General features: G+C 36.2%; 1 protein-coding gene across 1 annotated transcript in view; it reads right to left on the reverse strand.

The window, feature by feature from the left end:
• TDRD12 (tudor domain containing 12) overlaps positions 1–18,869 on the reverse strand; it is a 41,088-nt gene that overhangs the window by 12,069 nt on the left and 10,150 nt on the right. The window contains exons 8-24 of the mRNA XM_055818971.1: positions 18,571–18,769; positions 17,856–17,932; positions 16,210–16,268; positions 15,399–15,459; positions 14,420–14,524; positions 13,846–14,031; positions 13,005–13,155; positions 10,857–10,984; positions 9,254–9,445; positions 7,997–8,125; positions 6,080–6,197; positions 5,065–5,198; positions 4,743–4,963; positions 3,901–4,000; positions 1,768–1,955; positions 1,267–1,477; positions 637–729 (exon numbers count right to left, since the gene is read on the reverse strand). Coding sequence (XP_055674946.1) covers positions 637–729; positions 1,267–1,477; positions 1,768–1,955; positions 3,901–4,000; positions 4,743–4,963; positions 5,065–5,198; positions 6,080–6,197; positions 7,997–8,125; positions 9,254–9,445; positions 10,857–10,984; positions 13,005–13,155; positions 13,846–14,031; positions 14,420–14,524; positions 15,399–15,459; positions 16,210–16,268; positions 17,856–17,932; positions 18,571–18,769 — 2,352 coding nt within the window. The remainder of the gene's footprint in view (positions 1–636; positions 730–1,266; positions 1,478–1,767; positions 1,956–3,900; positions 4,001–4,742; positions 4,964–5,064; positions 5,199–6,079; positions 6,198–7,996; positions 8,126–9,253; positions 9,446–10,856; positions 10,985–13,004; positions 13,156–13,845; positions 14,032–14,419; positions 14,525–15,398; positions 15,460–16,209; positions 16,269–17,855; positions 17,933–18,570; positions 18,770–18,869) is intronic.

Here is an 18,869-nt window from a genome sequence, read left to right on the forward strand (position 1 = left end):
ATACGTGTAAGCATTTTGTTTTCTGTGATATTCAAACAGGAACCTACCCATGTCTGTTTTCAAGGTATCACCATCTTTTTCGCTGTGATAATGGCTCTAGTAACTATTAGCTAGTTTCACCCAACAGAACCAAGTAAACAATCCTAGCCCTGATTATACAGGTTACAGCCAAAATACACACCCCACAGAATAACTTCTGTTAACTTTGAGGAATAGTCTGGATGACATTTATAATATAATACATATTGAGCTCTCCAGACTTAAAGTTCAAGTTTTAATCAGTCATGTATTTCACCTACAAACAGGCATACATATTTATCACAGAATGGTTGAGGTTGCGAGGGACCTTTAGAGGTCATCTCGTCCAACCTGCTTGCTTAAGTAGCATCACCTAGTCAGCAGCCCAGAACCATGTCCCAATTGCTTCTGAGCTATCTCCAAGATGAAAACTCTACAACCTCTGAGCAACCTGTTCCAGTGCTCAGGCACCATCACAGTAAGCTAACCAACAGTATTACATGAATACCACATAGAATAAAATTAACATAGGAAGGGACAGAACAAAAAGGAATAGATGCTTTTGTTATAAAGGAGTTTAGATACAAATATTTCATAATATTACAGTTCTATACCTACCATTGGGTCCACCCAAGCTGTATTTCCCAAGGTATGTACTATTTTTGCTTCATGTAGTCTTCCTTTTATTTTGTGATTAATATAATGAGTTACCTAGGAAAAACAAGTTTTCACTGCACTTGATGCATACCAACATAACTTTACAGTTATTCTAATTATAACAGACCAACCTTCTGAGCTTAACAATGAAACGGGTATTCAATAAATAAAACCAGTTTTGAGTAAACTAGTGAAATACTCCAACTTTAGTGTAGGTTAAAACAGTATTAGCCTTTAAAGGAGCTTCCTTAATGGAAGACTACTCAAACACAGGCCAATTTATGGAGGCTACTCTTTCCCCATTACTGCCCACAGATTCAAAAGCGGCAGTATCTTGTCCTGGAAGAAGCCATTTAAATGACAAGAGAGGAAAATACCATAAATTTAACTTCATTACTTTGTAGGAAAACAAACAAGAAAACTGACTTCTTAGAATCTGGCCCAACAGCATGTATTTATTGGTAATGTTAATAAGTAACAGAATTTGATAACTAAGTTTGCAGTTCATAACTGGTTTATTGTAGAAGATAATACACAGACAAAAATTAAAGAACATAAAGGAAACACCATGCAAAACCTGACAAATATTACCTTTGGGTTCCATTCAGTTTCATTATCAATGGGTTTCACTCTACAAACTACAAATTCCACAGCCTGAGGCGGCAGACTCTGAAACCTTGCAGGTAAGTGAAGCAGCTGATAGCTCGGAACTTGACTTGTTCTGCCTTCATCTATATACTTAATTCTGACGCTAAAGAACACATTTTCCTCCTCTTTTGGGGGAATCTCTATCACCTGAACCCTTCATACAGTAAGAAAGGAAACACAGAATTATCATTCATGTAATTCCAACAAATCAATTGTAAATATTTTTTAATCTACTCATTTAAAAAAACCAGTATTTTCATAGCAAAATACCTAACTCTGTGTGTGTGCATGGACAGTCATTTTGTTTTCCAAGAATGATTTGAATAGCAGTGATTTTTTGCTGGTTTTGGGGGTGAGCTGGCTTCTTAAACTAAATAGTGAAAGTTTTAAATTACTTTATATAAAAAAGCACACATGAATCATTTAAAACCCCAACATTTTTACCTGTGAAAGAGTGTTTTCTCACATAATCCATAAAATGCTAACTTCTCCACGTTTTTAACAGAAATTTTGTTATTAGGTTGCTTAAAATACTCATTAATTTCTTCAGCAAGCATTGTATATTGGTCCTTTTTTTTATCTACTATTCGACCAAAGTAGTTCGTTGCATTTACAATGTGGAGAGGTAGTATCTGAAAGCATAAAACACATTAGAAAAAAAGGCCTGAAAGATTTATTGAACTAAAAAACCCACAAGTATTCATATTCAAGATCACCTACCTCTTTCCAGCAAAAAGAGGTGACAGAGATGCCGCTGCATACACATATTTCAGCAGTATTAACTGCCCTTAGCCCAGTCAATAGTGGACAAAATAAATTTACAGAGCAAGAACTACTAAGATCACAAACATCAATGAACTACACTATTACTTGTCAGGCTACTAAACACTAAGGCTTCTCACACCATTCAAAGCTTAATTTTAAGTGTTCTCCAACCGTACAATGAGTTTTAGAGGAAATGACGGGAAGTGAGGCCTTCACTCTTTTCACATTAAAATCACTTAAATGAGAAACTATGAATACACTACTATCAGCATCAATGCATAAAATGCTGGGTACATCCATCCAAAGGGTCACGCCAGGCATAAGTACTGATGTATAGCTGGGTGTATGAGGCCAGACAGGATAGTCAAAGGATCAGAAAGGTAATTTCCCCTTAATAAAAATCCTAAAAATTCACAATGCAACTGAGGCTCTTAAAGGAAGGAAATACTATACTGGGTTCCAAACAAAAAAGAAAGTGAATACTTATCAAAGAGGTAACTGGTTTGTAAGACAGAAACCCAGGCTCTACAGTCAGAAGAACAGAATTACATGAGGAAATGGAAGAGGTCTTGAGTGCACCACAGGTTAAGTGCAAGTTTCTAACAGGAGTGTCATGAAACCTGTCCCACACTCAGGCACCAAAACTGGATACATGTAGGTTCTCAAAGGGTTTGAACTCATACCTACCAAGAAACGCTTATTTATTAGACAGAAATGGAGTGACACCAAAGAATCCACCCCAGTTCTCCTCGTTTTCTATTCTCACAACCTATGGCTTTTGAGAATGCATAATACCCATTAACTGCATGACCTGAGGGCACCTGAATTCTGCAAAAGGCACGACAGGAAAGAAAGCAGAAGCAGCTCATCCAAACAGAAGGCATCTAGTGCTTCTTCGAGCCAAGTGCTAACTCTGCAATGAAGTACCAATGTCTACACAATTGCCCTCAGCAACCACCATCCAATAAGGGGACAAGAGATAGACTGTGTTAATACTGCTGTATGGGAATACTCCAGTATAGAAGGAACTGAAAAGCCAGATGGAGGGAGCTGGAGATACAAACTGTTACTGGGACGTGAAGTGCCATCACAGCAAAGTCAACCCAGTAACCACGAAGGTTTCATGACTGAAACAGTTTTAAAAAAATAGTAGTCAAATTAGAACTGCACTCTGTATCAAAACGGTTTTCAAAAAGCATTAACATCCTAGTAGGAAATAACCGTTTCCATCTAGAAGATAAAGGAGGAGCTGTACCCCATTTTCTGTGGATATTGTATTTGAAACTAGTATTTTCATTTACAAGGCCACAATATGCTCATTTTTCAGCAAGTCTGCATGAACATATCAGCTAAGGAAAAAATCTTCAATTCCAACAAAATATGCATTACCTTCCACTTCAACTTCTCTTCACTCCAAAAGATTAATTTGTGTTTCCTTTACAATAAATATAATTTAAACTTATAGGAACTTTAACCTTTGTTAATTTTGGTATATGGTCTCAATTTACAGAAGGAAGGAATAAACAGACATAAAACCTCTTTCCATAGAATGGGAATCTTCAACACAAAGAAAAATCTGAGGTAAACTCATCATCACCTGCAAAACAATTCCGATTCAAGCTAACAATTAAGGTAAAATCTGGCACACTTACTTATGCAAGAGAGAGAGGGAAAGCCTAAAAAATAACACATATTCCATATAGTATACATACTACATTCATATTATGTAATATGAAAAGGTAAGTATTATGCTAAGTAGCTACTTAAGACCTGTCCTCTTGGTACCCAAAATCAAGGAAAATAGTAACTTACTGTCACATATCCAGGTGTTAGTCTAATGTTTTCTGGTATATTCTGGGTCATGTCTATTTGTAAATTAATTTGATGACGATCTGGACACACTGTTCTATTCCTACATATTAAAAAAAATGTTTTTAGAAAAAAGCCCTTTGTTTCCAGTTGTAGACTGTTTTGACATGATTTACAACAGCTTTAAATACTAAAATTTAATCAGCCCTCAATATGCAATTTCTGTCTCAAATAGCACCAATGACTCTGGGGGTTAGACAGAAATGATCAAACAGGTCTTGGTGGAAAAGTCTGTACAACAAAACAAAAACCACCAGAAAACTTGTTTGAGTGTAAAGCAAATGGTAACTTGCAACAAGAGTTATCTAAACTAGAAGTCGTATTTGAGAACACTTTAGCTTCCTCCTTCAGGCAATAATTATAATCCAATTTCACACAGCTCACAGAAGTCATCATCTACTTACCCATGCTAGAGGGACAGGAGACAACAGAGGAGAGAGTAAAGCACAAAGCTTGTGCAATTACGGTTAGAATACTAATAAAAACAATGGCTTAAAGTTCCCTCAGGTACACCTCAGTAGCATAATTCATTATAACTGCTGCCCTATCAGACCATGTATGATTGGTCTCCATACAAACATTAATTTTGTTTTCTTTAAAGTACCTCAGGAGAGTGAAACAGATGCAACAGTCAACAGAAAACAAACAAACAATGAGCAAAAACTGGTTTAGATCAAAGTATCCAACAGGAAAATTCATCAATGAAATACAAGGAGTCATCATCCAGAGTATACAATGCCTTCCTGCATCAGTATGCGTGTCAAGAAAACTTGGTATTTTCTTACTTGCAAATCCCAAGTATTTTCACACAGGCACACAGTGGCCTTGAAGCTTTCTTATCTTCTTTAGCTTCTAGCATCTTGGCAGCAAAATCATGCAGTTCTGGTGGAATTTCAGCTTCTGCACGCTGCAAATAGTGCAGGAACCCAAGTGCATGACATGCACTGTCTTCTGTTAGCAGAACGACTGACCTTGCCTTTGTACATTCCTGATCTACAGAGGAATCCTAAAAAAAGTAATTTTAAAAAAAGTAGTTTTAAAAGCTTTTATGTATCCACCACTTAATAACCAAATTTAGTATAACCCTGTTCAAAGATTTACTCAAACCTTTATCACATCACAGAAGTTGTCAGACATGCTGTGTAGACGCTGACCAAAGATTCTTGGAGAAGGAAAACTGAAATGTATCACGCAAGTTGCATCAGTAATTCCCAAAGGCTGCATGCAGTCATCTGTTAAAACTAAGCACATGTTTTATAGACATGTAAGATAACTGTTAATACTTCAAGCGTATGAAGTATTACATCACATTAGCAATGGCTGTTTCCTTCTCCCTATTTAATGACTTAAGAAAAAGCTCTTTTCCTAATACGACTTACATAAGGAATTTCTTCAGTCAACGCATTTCATAAGCATATGGCAGACACTGTGTTTCATGTTAGTCTCTAATAATCTAGAATAACTCTTTGTTTCATATCAGTGTCACAGAATAAATAGAACTGCCTACAGCCAAGTACTTCACAGGAGTAAGATAGAAAGCACTTGAAGTAATGCAGGAATGGTAACACCTTTGTATGAACCTACAAAGCAGATGCAAGTCAATCTTTTTTTAATCTGCTTTTGATGTATAAAATGGAAAAAAAATAGGTTTGAAAACGGGTAAGAGTGTTTGCTACTGCAAACAACTTGAAAAATAAAAGTCTACCAGAACTTATGGGAAATTACTATAGTAAGTTTTCAGAGTTTCTAAATTATTTCAAACTGAAAGCATCTGCTGTAGTAGGTGACAATTGTGAAATCATGAAATTTCTTTGAAAGTACTAGTAGTTTGTTTGTTTTTTAACTAAAGCATAAAAAATCCCTCCTTTATGTTCCCTCCAATAAGTGAGGTTTTCCCTCAAAGCAGTTACCCTGGGACCCAGGAACAACAATAAAAGAAAAAACAAAAAAAAGGGAAAGAAAAAAAAGACTAGCTGTAGTACTAATAAGCAAAGGGATAACTAAGTAATTGATAGGGAACTGACCCTGTGGAACTGATGAGATGAGTTAGTACAAGTATTTAACATAGAATGTTAGTCACCATGTAGATGTAATCACACCTAAACAAAAAGAAAACACTCACCTAACACAACAGGAGAGCCAGAACTGTATTTTTTTGTCCACTGCTCTAAGACATACTTGACATTAAACTCACTCTCTTTATGTATTTTTAAGGAACATATAGAGTTGCTCTTCAGTGCCTGGGTGACAAAGTAGTAGGTTATACATTCTTCCAATACAGCAATGATTGCTCTAATAAACTAACAAATAGTATATCTTATTAGTATCTAGCATACCTTAGCTACTGGAGAGAGATAAGGGAAAGAGTTAATGACATTTATGTTGCTTATATGAAAAAAAATACATTTGAGATTATGGAGATTAAACTTACTAAATTCCTGAATAAGAAGAAAACTAATAAAACTCAGGTTCCTCTGGATTAACACATTAAACAGATGTTTAAGAAAGTAGAAATTCCATTTGACGCTTTTCCCACCATTAAGGCGTCCTATCTACTCTAAGTGGATTCTATCATTTAACATGCAGGCTCACGTTTCAGACTCTCAGAAAAAGCATTAAACCCCCCTCACTGATCATACCCATACTTAATTTGCAGGAATGTAGCATACTTAAAAAGCTTTATTTGTCAAGTTCGAGGTTCACAAATTAATCACTACAAAAGCCTTCATTATTTGGTAAACTGGCTAATGAACTAAGTTAACACTTAAAATATTTACGGTATTTGAAGTTTGTGTACACAAGAATTACTATAAACAGCTTCAATTCTTCTTTAGCATCAAACAACACTTTAAGGTGGTGGTGGCAGAGCTGGTTTTGATATGCTTGAAGAAATTAACCCTCAAATATTCAAGGAAGATACGGTAGAAAGTCACAAGACAAAACCAGATTTGCTTCCCTTAACAATAATCAAAGATTAAACAGTCCAGATACACTAACATTTACCTCAGAAGAATCCTTTAAATATCACAGACTCTATTCCAGCTTCTGGAAGGGAATAGATTCCCACATTTCAGGACTGACATATTTCTTCCTGTGACATCTGAACCACCCAGCCATATATCTTTTTGCTATCCCATCCTTGGAGCTATCACTAAAACTTTTAATTCTAATATCCTCATAGCTTGCCTCCTTTAGCAATATCGTCCCCACCATCTGCATGACCCCACCCAGGCTTAACAGAATTGTTTCCTATCTCTTGCCTCCCTGTCAAATCAGACTGCGCTCCTCTTACTTTGCATAGTTGGAGAACCAGCAAAGAGACAAAATACAGAAGAGATTTTTCTATTGCTGTGCTGTTATATATATTCATTGGAATAATAACCTGAATAAAGAACTATTGCAGGAGAGGTCTTTCTTAGTCTCCACCTCTGAAATGCCAAGTATACAATCCCACATAAAAGGTGCAGAACTGGACCATGTTCTATTTATTACAGATAACTTGGAAGCCATTTTATGCCAGGTTTTAAGAAAATACATATTAAACATGCTATCTTCCTCCCAGGCGCTATGACTTGAAGCTTTAACTAAATTCTGGTGGACTGTCACAGGATGACAGAAAATGCTTCTTTCCAGTTAGAGAAACAGCATTCTACAATTTCAGCTGCTCCAGAGGAGAAACAAACAGAACAGAACTTCTTAACATGGTGCTTAAGTTTTCTCCTCCCATACTACTTGAAACAATAACAAACAAAAAATTGACAGAACTTTTACTGGAAAAAAGCTAGTTTGATTTAACTCAAAGTTCCAACCTGACAAGAGAGAATGTAGTTAAAAATTTACTGATGAACATATTCTATGCCAGATGTTCCTGTCAGGCTTTCTTCTAGGTGTCAGAAGAGCGGGGTTGGGGCTATTTTTAGCACAAATAACTAGCTTCCAAATTCACACTCCTACTTTATTCTCAGAAGCCAAGATAGTTTTGTTATACCTTAACAATTTAAAAAAGCACTTATCTACATGAATTTAAAAACTTTCTTACCTTATGAATCATTTCTGCTTCATTTACCGAATCAGTGAATACCAGCACCTTCTGATGATTATTATGGGTAACACCCAGTATTTTTAGTAATTCAGCAATTCTCTCTGCGTTCATGCAAGGCTGCACAACCTAGAAGTAGATAAAAAACAGAGGGCTGATAATTCATGTAATTATACATATTTTACTATATTAATTCTTTCTTTTAATAAGTACTAACATTGTTATATAACACCAAAGAGAATCTAGCAAATGGTAGCTCCAGAAGTGGTAGGTCTTCTGCTTAACTTACAGAAGATACAACTCTCACAAAAGGTATGCATTTAGGACAGTCTCCACAAGTACAACTAAAATCCCTCCCATCATGAAAATCCCACATTAAGATTTTTCATTCGTTTAGTTCTATGTGATTTATCAATCCAAGTTTAGCATTTTCAAGTACCACTAAAAAACTTCACACTCCAAAAACATTCTGCACTGCCCGAAACACTGCCCGAATTTTAATATGAAAAATAAAAAACCCCAACAAACTAAAGCATCAACACACTGACATTTTGTCCTGCCAAACCATTAGACTTCTTACAAAAAGTGGTGTTTTTTTCAGTTTCGTGTCATGCTCAGGATGTCTAGTCTTAAGAGATTTCCCAACACACTCAATTCCCAAATTATTACCTTTTGAGACAGAAGAATTCAGATCATACAACATTTTTTATTATTCTGAAGGGCTATACCACATTGACTGGAAATTAAACGAGAAGATGCCTAAGAACACATAACAACTTTCTTGAAATTTCAGGTCAAATGAATTTCTGTATTGTGTGGCACACAGCAGTAAAACAATTATTTTACTAGCTTTATCATCAGATAACTTACCTTGTAGTTCTGTCACTCAAAATTAACAATTGCAAAAACATTCTGATGAAATTCTGCCCACAAACTATACCATTTGCAAATACTTCACATAAAATTCAGACTCCTTCACACTAACAATGAAACACTTGAGAGAATATCTTCACACCTCAGTCCCACAAAGCAAGGTAAAAGACCTTAGCTCCTTCAGTGACTAACTTGTGCAGGTCTTCTAAGAGTCAGTTCACACATGTCAGTGCAGCCTGAGGTCCAAGTCAGGATGCAGCATTACACACTTAACATAAACAATCAGCAGCCACACACACTGACCTTGATCAATACAAACAACGAAGTTTTTGTACTTAGTAAATCTTAGTGAAAAACCAGTGACATCATCTCCAAATTTTTTACCTGCTGCACATTTCCATAGATGGAAGCTTCTTCCATAGATGTTATCACAATGTAAGGATCGTTCATGAACTCCTTTATCAAGTGTGCTATATGTTTATTCCAATGAGTTCCAACAGCAATTATCTGATGCGGTGAATACTCCCACTCTTCAGTAACAAAGGCTTTCTTGTAACAATCTAATATAGTAAAAATCTATAAAGGAAGAAAAAAAAAAGTTTTCTTCCTTCCTCTTATCCTGTACCAATGAGTATGTAACAGCAGTGAAAAGTACACCGTTTCAGCACACTGTTCTCTCCAGTCACAAAATCACCACCACAGCAAACCACAGATTTCACACCCCAAAACCAAAGTGTTTGGTTTGTCCACTTTTATCCTATTATTTGAATGCCTTCTGAAGCAAGAAGCAACAGGACAACACGAAGGAACAGCATGCATGCATGAATGCAGGATCATAACACAAGATTCTGCCCATAGAAGATGGCAATCTCATGAAAAGGATCCATTCAGATCTGAAACCTACTAATTCTATGCAACAGTAGATCCAAAAAGTCAGAGAGTCAGCAAAACTAGGACGTAAGCAGAAGATAAGACCAACCTGCCAATACAGAAATAGCCAAAAAAAAAAAAAAAAAAAGACTTTTGCCATAAAATCATTTGTAAAAAACCAACAATCACAAAGGCAGGATGAATATATTCCTAATGACATTACCTTGCATAAGTGACAAACAGTCCAGTTGTGTTCCGATTTAAAAAAAAAATAAAATCTACGACAGTGAAAAAAGGTAAGCAAGCCAATTTTTTGCATAGTGATGATGTAATATGCTGTAATACTAACAGAAAGCATCTGTCCTATGAAGCCTCAAAGCAGTAACAAAAAAATTACAGAATATTCTCAAAATTGAGTTATAAATCATCATTTTAAAACTGATACAATATACACATCCTTGTCAACGTGACACTTCACGCTGTCCCTCATCCAAGATTCTCCGAGTTACAATCAGCTTCTCCTTTTACCTGCACTGACATCAAGGCCCAAGGAAAATTATGACGATTGCGTCCATGACTATCTGATCATCCACTTCTGCCTTGCATTCTACAGAGACCAAGGGGCTTACCAACAGACAGTTCTTGAATGGAAGCTGTTCAAACAGCACCAGTAAGAGGAAAAAAGGAGTTCCCAACAGACAGATCATGCAAGTAAAAAGTAGATTAAAAATCCCTACACTGAAACTACTGCTACCCAGTTGAAACAAACGCAAGTACCTGGGAAGTCACCCAAAGCAAAGGAAGACAGCATAATAGAGCAGAAGTGTAGAACAGGACAGGATAGAGCTCTTAAAAAAAAAATAATAAAAAAAATAATAAAAGATGACAGGCAAAAAAAAGCAAGGAAAGTCAGATTTAATAATTACTGCTTCACTTTTCCAGTGTTTCATTCTGCCAGAAGTATACAGATGTGATTTCTTAAATTCCATTATCTTTCCAACTCTACCACAGGGGTTCAGAAAAGTTCTTTTTTTTTTTTTCCAGTATGTGCCACTGTTTTCATGACAAGTGCACAACTGGAACGGCATTTTACCAACTGAACCTGTAAGACATTTACCTGTTTAGCTGCGTCAGAGAACAGTACCTCAATCTCATCAAACACAAGATGGCAAAGTCTACAAAATAATAAACACTGATGTTCCAACAGTCTCAGGAGACTATATGGTGTAGTCACGATTAGTTCACCTACAAGTAGGAAGAAAACCCATTAACATTAACTTACAACTTGAAAGAATATTAGTAAGACACCACAGGACATGGCAGTTCTATTAAAAAAAAAAAGTCACATTTGCATTTCAGATGCATCACCTTAAAGTTGGGGGGCTGGGGCTGGCTAGTTTTGGTGGGTGTTTTTTTGTTTGGTTTGTTGTTTTTTTTTTAAATAGAGAACACCAACTTAATTTTCTGACTTTTCACCAACAGATATTTTTAGTTTGCTTTTATTTTTCTACCCCTACATGTCTTCAAGAGCTGAGTGAGTAAAACTCTTGATATTTTGAAAGAGTGAAAGGCCTGAACATTAAGTAGTTTATAAAGCAGGATGCCAATAGTTTTCCAATAAGGTAATGGAAGTATAGATAAGAACTTCAGAACTAGATAGACAGAAAGTAAATATTTAAATATGTGCAAGAGCAGCCTTTAGAGAAATTCGGTTTTAAAAACAGAATAAGCCACACGTGGCTTAGATATCTACACACATATAAACACATGTGTGTGCACATATTTATACATACACATATATAAAAACCCCACACCAATCAATCTGTGCAAATATACCAACAGCTCAACTAAGAAAAGATCTGAATTCATTCATTGAATGATGGATGTAAGAATACAAACTGCTGGAATAGAGTTTTACACAATCCTTCATAGTTTTATCCATTATTTCTTGTTTCCTTGGCAAAAAGAGCCACTTTTAAAAATGCAGTTATCAATTAAGGCTTAAAAAAAAGACCAAGTAAGAATAGTAAAACTAAGTATTTTAAGTAAATACATTTAAGCAGGACAAGTCTTACAACAGCTCTTTTACTACTTCTATTCTTCCTCTTCTCTATGGAGTATCCTCTGCATACTATTGAAGCTATAAACACAAATTACTTAGAATTTACTGCAATAAGCAAGTTAGAAACCACCACTTAAATTTTAGTTTGAAGTAATTTTTAAGTTTGATGTTTATGAAACTGTGTGCAGAGAACTACTACCTCCTTTTTAATCTTTGCCATATTTTTTAAATTAAGAGTAGAGAAAAATTGCATTAAGTGTATATAAGCAGTCAAGCAGCATCAGACAAGTCCTCCAAATATTTGTCAATTTTAAAAAATAAAAACTATGTACTTGAAATACTTGTGGCCAGCAGCTACAAAGCACACAGCTGCTCACTCACTGCCCTACGCCCCCAGTGGTACCGGGCAGCGAACAGGAACTGTCGATGTGAGAAAACTCATGGGTCAAGAAAGAGAGAGCGTAGGAAGTGAAGGAGGGGGGGGTGAAGCGATGCAAAGGTAACCACTGCCAACACCCCACAAGCAGACACTCAGCAGATCATCCTGCCACCCCTCAAGCTTCTGCTGCTGAGCATGACATTGCACACTATTGTATATCCCTTTGGTCAGCCTGGGTCAGCTGTCCAGGCTGTGTCCCCTTCCAGCTTCTTGTGCACCCCTGGCCGACTCACTGGGTGGCAGATTGGGAAAAACAGAATTCTTGATGCCCTGCCAAGTGTTGCTCAGCAAGAGCCAAACTACGGGTGTGTTATCCACACTGTCCCTGTCACAAATCCAAAACACACTGCTGTTCAGACTATGAAAAGAATTAATGCCATCCCTGACAGACCCAGTAGCTCTGTCCAGCTTTTATCATGTTATCAAAAAAAGCTGTTATAAAACCTGGTTCCAGATGAAGGAAGTCCACAATTATTCCTAATCCAGCAAGATCTGCAGCAAATCCCTACCACTAATTTGGTTAAAAAATGATTGTTATGGAACTTACAAAAAAGATGTTGAACATGTAGGTGCTTGAACAGCTTTAATACCATTTACTGTTAGTCTCACATTATTACTACAGAGTTATAACATTAAAGAAATAGAATTATCACTTTACAGAACAAAAAACTTAAGAAAAAAAATTGCTTCTTTCACAATTCCCTGCCATTAAGGCAACCCACATTGTTTTCAAGCATAATTAAGAAAATAGAAAGTACTCTTACATCCTCTGATTTTCACATTTCCAGCTTCTTTGTTCTGCCCAAGTATTATCAACATTGGATGAAGCTGTCTGGAGCATCTCCCATATGTTTTCAGTAGCTCAAAAACAAGTTGCGCCTTCTTCCACCCAGGACATAAAATAAGCGCGAGTGGCTACATTCAAATGTATACAATTTTACACCATAGTATTAGACAAGAGTTCAGAATCTTAAGAATTGTACTACTACAGCATTTAGGGCAAAAGCAACATCTGCAACACAAGGCCTTTAAGTACTTCAAAACTGACCTTTTTAGTACTGTATCACCTTCTAAATGCAGATGTTACAGACCCAAGGAACCATACACAAGGTTACCCGGAGACAAAAAGGATGCATGCAGAAACATACAGTAAAAGGATAAAAAAATTTAGCAGAAGCATCTTGTCTTATTTGGGGTTGTACTAGGCAAGTTCCAGAGGTCCCTTACAACCTCAATAATTCTGTTTCTGTAATCCAATACAAGCTCAAAAATGAATTACGGTATTTAAAACTGCTAATACAAATTTTAATTTAAAGACTACGTAGTATCCCCTCAAAAACAAGAGTTTCATCAAGTATCAAAGCAATATGACATTAACCACTTTTTACATGTTACGTGATAAATAAGTTTTAAACTCCCACGCATGTGCAGTTCATTTCTGTAAGCCTCTAAGCAGAGGGCTTATATAAGCTGGCAAGCGTCATGAAGATACACTAATACCACATTAAATGTGTACATTCTAAACATTCACTATCTTTTGGATCATTATTCTACATCTGCACTTTAGAACAAAAAACCTGTTACTGCTCTAATATATATACATACTCCATTCCTGTTTGGCAAGGCTTTGTAGCAACTTTCCAACTGCAAAAATGTAAGAACTGGTGGAATATATAAGAGAGGATCATTTCCCTCATTTGAGATGACAACAACATCACATCCTCGAGCTACTGGCGGCCAGCAGTAAGATTCTGTGAAGTTAGGGCCTAAAAAATTTTTCCTAGTAAGTTCCTACAGAAAGAGAAATTAAGAGATCCATATGAAAAAAAGTGTACTTGAACACTAACAAAACAAGACAAAACACAACACTAAGTGATTTAAAAGCTTTTGTCCGACTATATAATAAGTACACTTAACATGCAATATGAAAAAAGTTTCTCTGGGCTGAGAAGTTAAATTGTTTTATTAAAATTCAAATCCTATGACTTGTGGTAGTGGTTGATATACCAGAGCAAATGCATACAATTCTTCCAGCATCCCTCTGAAGCTTCATCTATTAAACCACATCAACAACCTCCTAGAGATTCCTCAATCAAAAGTAAGTATTACTGTACCTGAAGTTGGGGTACAATACTAGCCTTAAAAAGATATTAAGTGTAATATATTACATCAGCATTACCTTTTTCAGATCATCAAGAAGTGGTGCTGTTTCCAGAACTGATGATGGCTCAATTTTGTTGCTAAGAAACACAAGGTTTCTTTTTCCACTAAAACTTTGAAAACTCTGAAACCATATGACAAGCAGATGACAAAGGCAATACTTAATAAAAGGATTTTAGCTTACATATGACCCAAAAGCATTTATGGTACTTAAAAAATGTTGTTTTGATGAAAAACAACTAAAGAGATTGCAAATGAATTTTGAATGTGACTCATACATACTGGTAAATTATACAGACCAGTGGCAAGACAAATATTTCTAGTATTTCTTAAAGTAACGTTTATCACGATTGCCTTAACACAACTGTCTTGAACCACTCGAGAGAATGCGCTCCATGTTCTATGTACAGCTAGCACTCAGATATGACAAAAATCAAAATACAATTTAAAAAGACTACTAGTAACATTTCCTGTGGTGGGTTGGCCTTGTCTCACAGCCAAGCACCCACACAGCCACTTGCTCACTCACTCTCACCTTCAAGAGGGATGGGGGAGAAAAAAACAGGGAGAGTGAGCAAGAAGATTAACGGGTCAGAATACAGACACGGTTGCTACTGAACAATTACTGATGCACACAAATCAGACTCAACTTTAGCTTAACTTAATTTGTTGCCAATTAATCTGTATGAGTACTGATATGGTTATTGGGAAACAAAGAAACAAATATTTACACACCTCAAAACCCCCACCTTTTCTCCCCCATTCCCATACTCAACTTCACTCCAAACTCCTCCCTCCTTATAATCAATGCAGGTTATACTCTGTCTCACCACTGAGGCAACGAGCAGTGCAAGGCAGGGACTGCAGTCAGAACACAAGCAGTTTCTCCTTGTTGCTCCTTCCCTCTCATACCCCTGCAGCCCCAACACAACCAAATCCTTCCACATACACACAATACATTTGCACAAGAGAAGTTACATGATTTGCACTTGAAATACCTGCTGGTCATCTTCAATTATGCGTGTCTTCAGAGGATCAGGATTTGAGAACTGCTGGAGCCTGAGAAACATACAAGTATTAAATCCATCATAAACACAGAAGTAGCATGTAATTTATAAATACCGCCAGTATTTCAAAAATGTCACGAAGCAATTCACTTGCAAAATATTTCTGATATATCACCTACGCCAAGGAGGAAACCCCTCAAAAATGAAAGAAGAAATAAAAAAGTACCATTTTGAAATTAAATATTAGCTTTTAAGTACCCCAAAAAAATCCTAACGATTTTTTTTAACAAAGATAATTTGTGGGTTCCTCAACTTTAGAAGAGAATCAGACTGGACTGTAGGAAAAAGGTTTCTTAAAAGTTTCAAAAAATGCAACAATATACCTTTGCATCAGTCAGAAGCCAAATTTACAAACACTCCTTGGGTTTATTATGTACGCATCAACTGACATACAGCATAGTAAAAGCATTGCACAAATCCATTCATAGTCATATTTCATTAAGGTTGAAAACTTCGTAAGTAACACCCAGAACAAAATAAAGCAATGTAACCTGTTTAGTGTGCAGAAAAACACTTCACCACCACATCCCTGTTGTCAAGCTATTGTTTAGAAAGAACCGCCATTTTTGTACTCTGGATATCAACAGCTTCAAATTCCCTTCTTCCCCAAAAAACATGGGCATGCATTTTCTCTTATCCTCCACCCTTTTAGCTGCCTAAGCAAAGTAACTGGAAACATACCATAGCTCCCAATTTTCTGATTACCTAACCATTTAAAAATATTTAACTCACTGCACTGTACCTGTCTGTGTGGACTTCACCATTTTCCTTGAAAGGCAAACCTAGAATTGCTTTGGCAATCTAACAAGAAAAGATGAACACATTTTTAGCACTAAAATATTGTTTGAGAGAAACAGGAAAAATTATTTCTTCCATCCATTATAGAGCTGAAAGTGTGTTTCTTAACTAACTCTAGGATCCTCCAAATACTTTGAAGAATTTTGTACAAATTATAAGTTAGACTAAAGCAACATGATGAAACATACTTCAGAAATCTAACTTGTTACAGAACAGTATTTTCTGCAACATGATGAAACATACTTCAGAAATCTAACTTGTTACAGAACAGTATTTTCTCTCCTAATAATCAGGGATGTGACAAGAACAATTGCCCATGGTTATACATCTAATACAAGCCAATTAATCAGTTCATGGCCGCATCTCAAGCTATAGTCGTAACTGGGGACCTGAGCTAGTATGAACACATACTGATTAGTTTTTAAACATTTCCATTTTTAAAACAAAATGAAGAAAAATCATGGAAAGCCTGCATGCCACAGACAGGAAGAAAACCAAAAACAGGTTACCCAGCTGCACACTTACAAAGACAATGCACATGAAGTTAAACTGAACAAACTGCAAATCCCCAGTGGAATAACCAGTAGCCGATGCTGGATCCAGAGTTAACCCAAAGGTATCTAGTTCTGAACAGGGTTCTAGTGTTCAGCATTAGTCACCAGCAATCAACAGGCATCACTTGGTCAAAGACTTGCATCACTCAAGTGGCTGGTAAAGGTAATTCAGCTGACTGTTTGCAGAAGGGTATAAAGGTAATTCTGCTCTGCTTCAGTAAGAATCCGCACTACTACTTTCACCATCATTCTCTTAAAAAATAAAGTATTACAGTTTAAGTTCGGGAGTGGCTGTCATCGTTCAGTTCTCAGCAGAGCTAAAACATAACTTCTGTAAAACTCCCTTTTTCCCCCCTGACCTGACAGAAGTAGTTCCATTGCTATCATGGAAGCAAATTTCTCCTGTAAAGCCCCTAGCAGAAGAGAACATGGAATCTTTAAAACAATCATGATTACATACACTCAACAGTGATTATCTGCCTAGAACCTACCAATTCATTTTCCTTTCCTCTCATGCACATCCTAATAGCTCCAATTGTGCAATTGAGTACACAATTCAACACTCAACAATGAGTGCTGAACTTTTGAAAATGTTTCAGAAAAAAAAAGCAAGCCAAAAAAACCCACCCCAAAACACCAAACATAGCAAGAAATCAGGTTAGGTATTTAAAGTATTAGATGACTCAACAAATAAGATGACACTCCAATGAATGTTTACTATGGTACAGCATAACTATTTGGTTTTTGGGGAAACATTAAAATTCACATTTTTATATTTTCAGAAAACTGTGTAGTGTAGACAGTTATGATCTTCATAAACTATAGCAGAGGAGTGCAAATAATTTTTTTCCCTGCAGTTTAAAAAAAAAAAGTTGAAATAGAATATTATTTTCTAACTATACCAAAAATTAGTGCAGTCCCCCAGATCTGTGTTACACAGAAGAAGCAGCTAGATGACTACGGCATTCCTAGTCTGTCCTACGTATGTTTAGTTTAGTTGCATCTTTGCCAATTTAATGCAAAATATAATACCTACAGGCACAGTATTTTCATTTATATCTGTACTTGACCTTTGGTATTTCTCTTCAAGAAAGGAACTGGAAACAGCAAGACCTAGAAAGGTAAGTAAAAAAAAAAAATAATGTAAAAACACATTTCTGATTCTCTGAACACATAAAAAGGCAGTATTTTTATTTACAGTGGGTTGCAGCTGACTTGCTTGTATCATTTCCTAATGGCAAAAAGAATAACCAAAAAAATTGTTATCTTTAAAACTATTTAAAGATAACTATGCAGATAAACTGAGTGAACAAGGATGAAGGATGGAAAGTTGCATACTTTTAAATTTAATCACTATAAACGAGACAACTCATGGTAAATGCTTGTTTTAAAGGTACCTCTGTTCAAATAAATCCCTCCAAACTCAAAAAACCAGTAATGCATCACTGATCAATGCCACAAGTGGTTTCAATACTATCTAATGCTAGTAAGCATATCAACAAATGCCTGTGTAACTCACGCTCAGCCTGCCTTTGTCTTATAGTGTACAAAAAGCTTTACAGTATTCCTGCACTGGATGATTTGATTGGCCTTTATATAAAGTCTGACACATAAACCTCATTTGTTAGAAGGACATCATTTGATCCAATTATTGGATTCAAACATAGACAGCAGGTTCACATTCAATATATCCAATTACAGACACATGACACATTGCATGTATGATTGTTTCCAACACACATGGTTCTCACCTGTTTCAAGATTTGTTGACACCTTCTTCCGAAACAGCCCTGGCCTGAGAGCAAGTGTGGGATTAGCAATTTTCACTGGAAGTGACTCAAGATTCAATGATGTTTGGCTCTCCTGATAATCTGCAGAAGTCCCTGTATTCTCTTTAGCTTCCTCAAAATGAGCAAAGTTCTTTGAAACAAGATCATCATTAACACATACCTAAAAAACCAAGGTCTTTATTAACCAGTATCAACAAGCAATAAGCTACATAACCACATACTTCTTTAGAATTCACATGAAGCTTTAAGCAACAGCAGTA

Source organism: Falco peregrinus, chromosome 14 (genome assembly GCF_023634155.1).
Source record: "Falco peregrinus isolate bFalPer1 chromosome 14, bFalPer1.pri, whole genome shotgun sequence".
Lineage (NCBI taxonomy): Eukaryota > Metazoa > Chordata > Aves > Falconiformes > Falconidae > Falco > Falco peregrinus.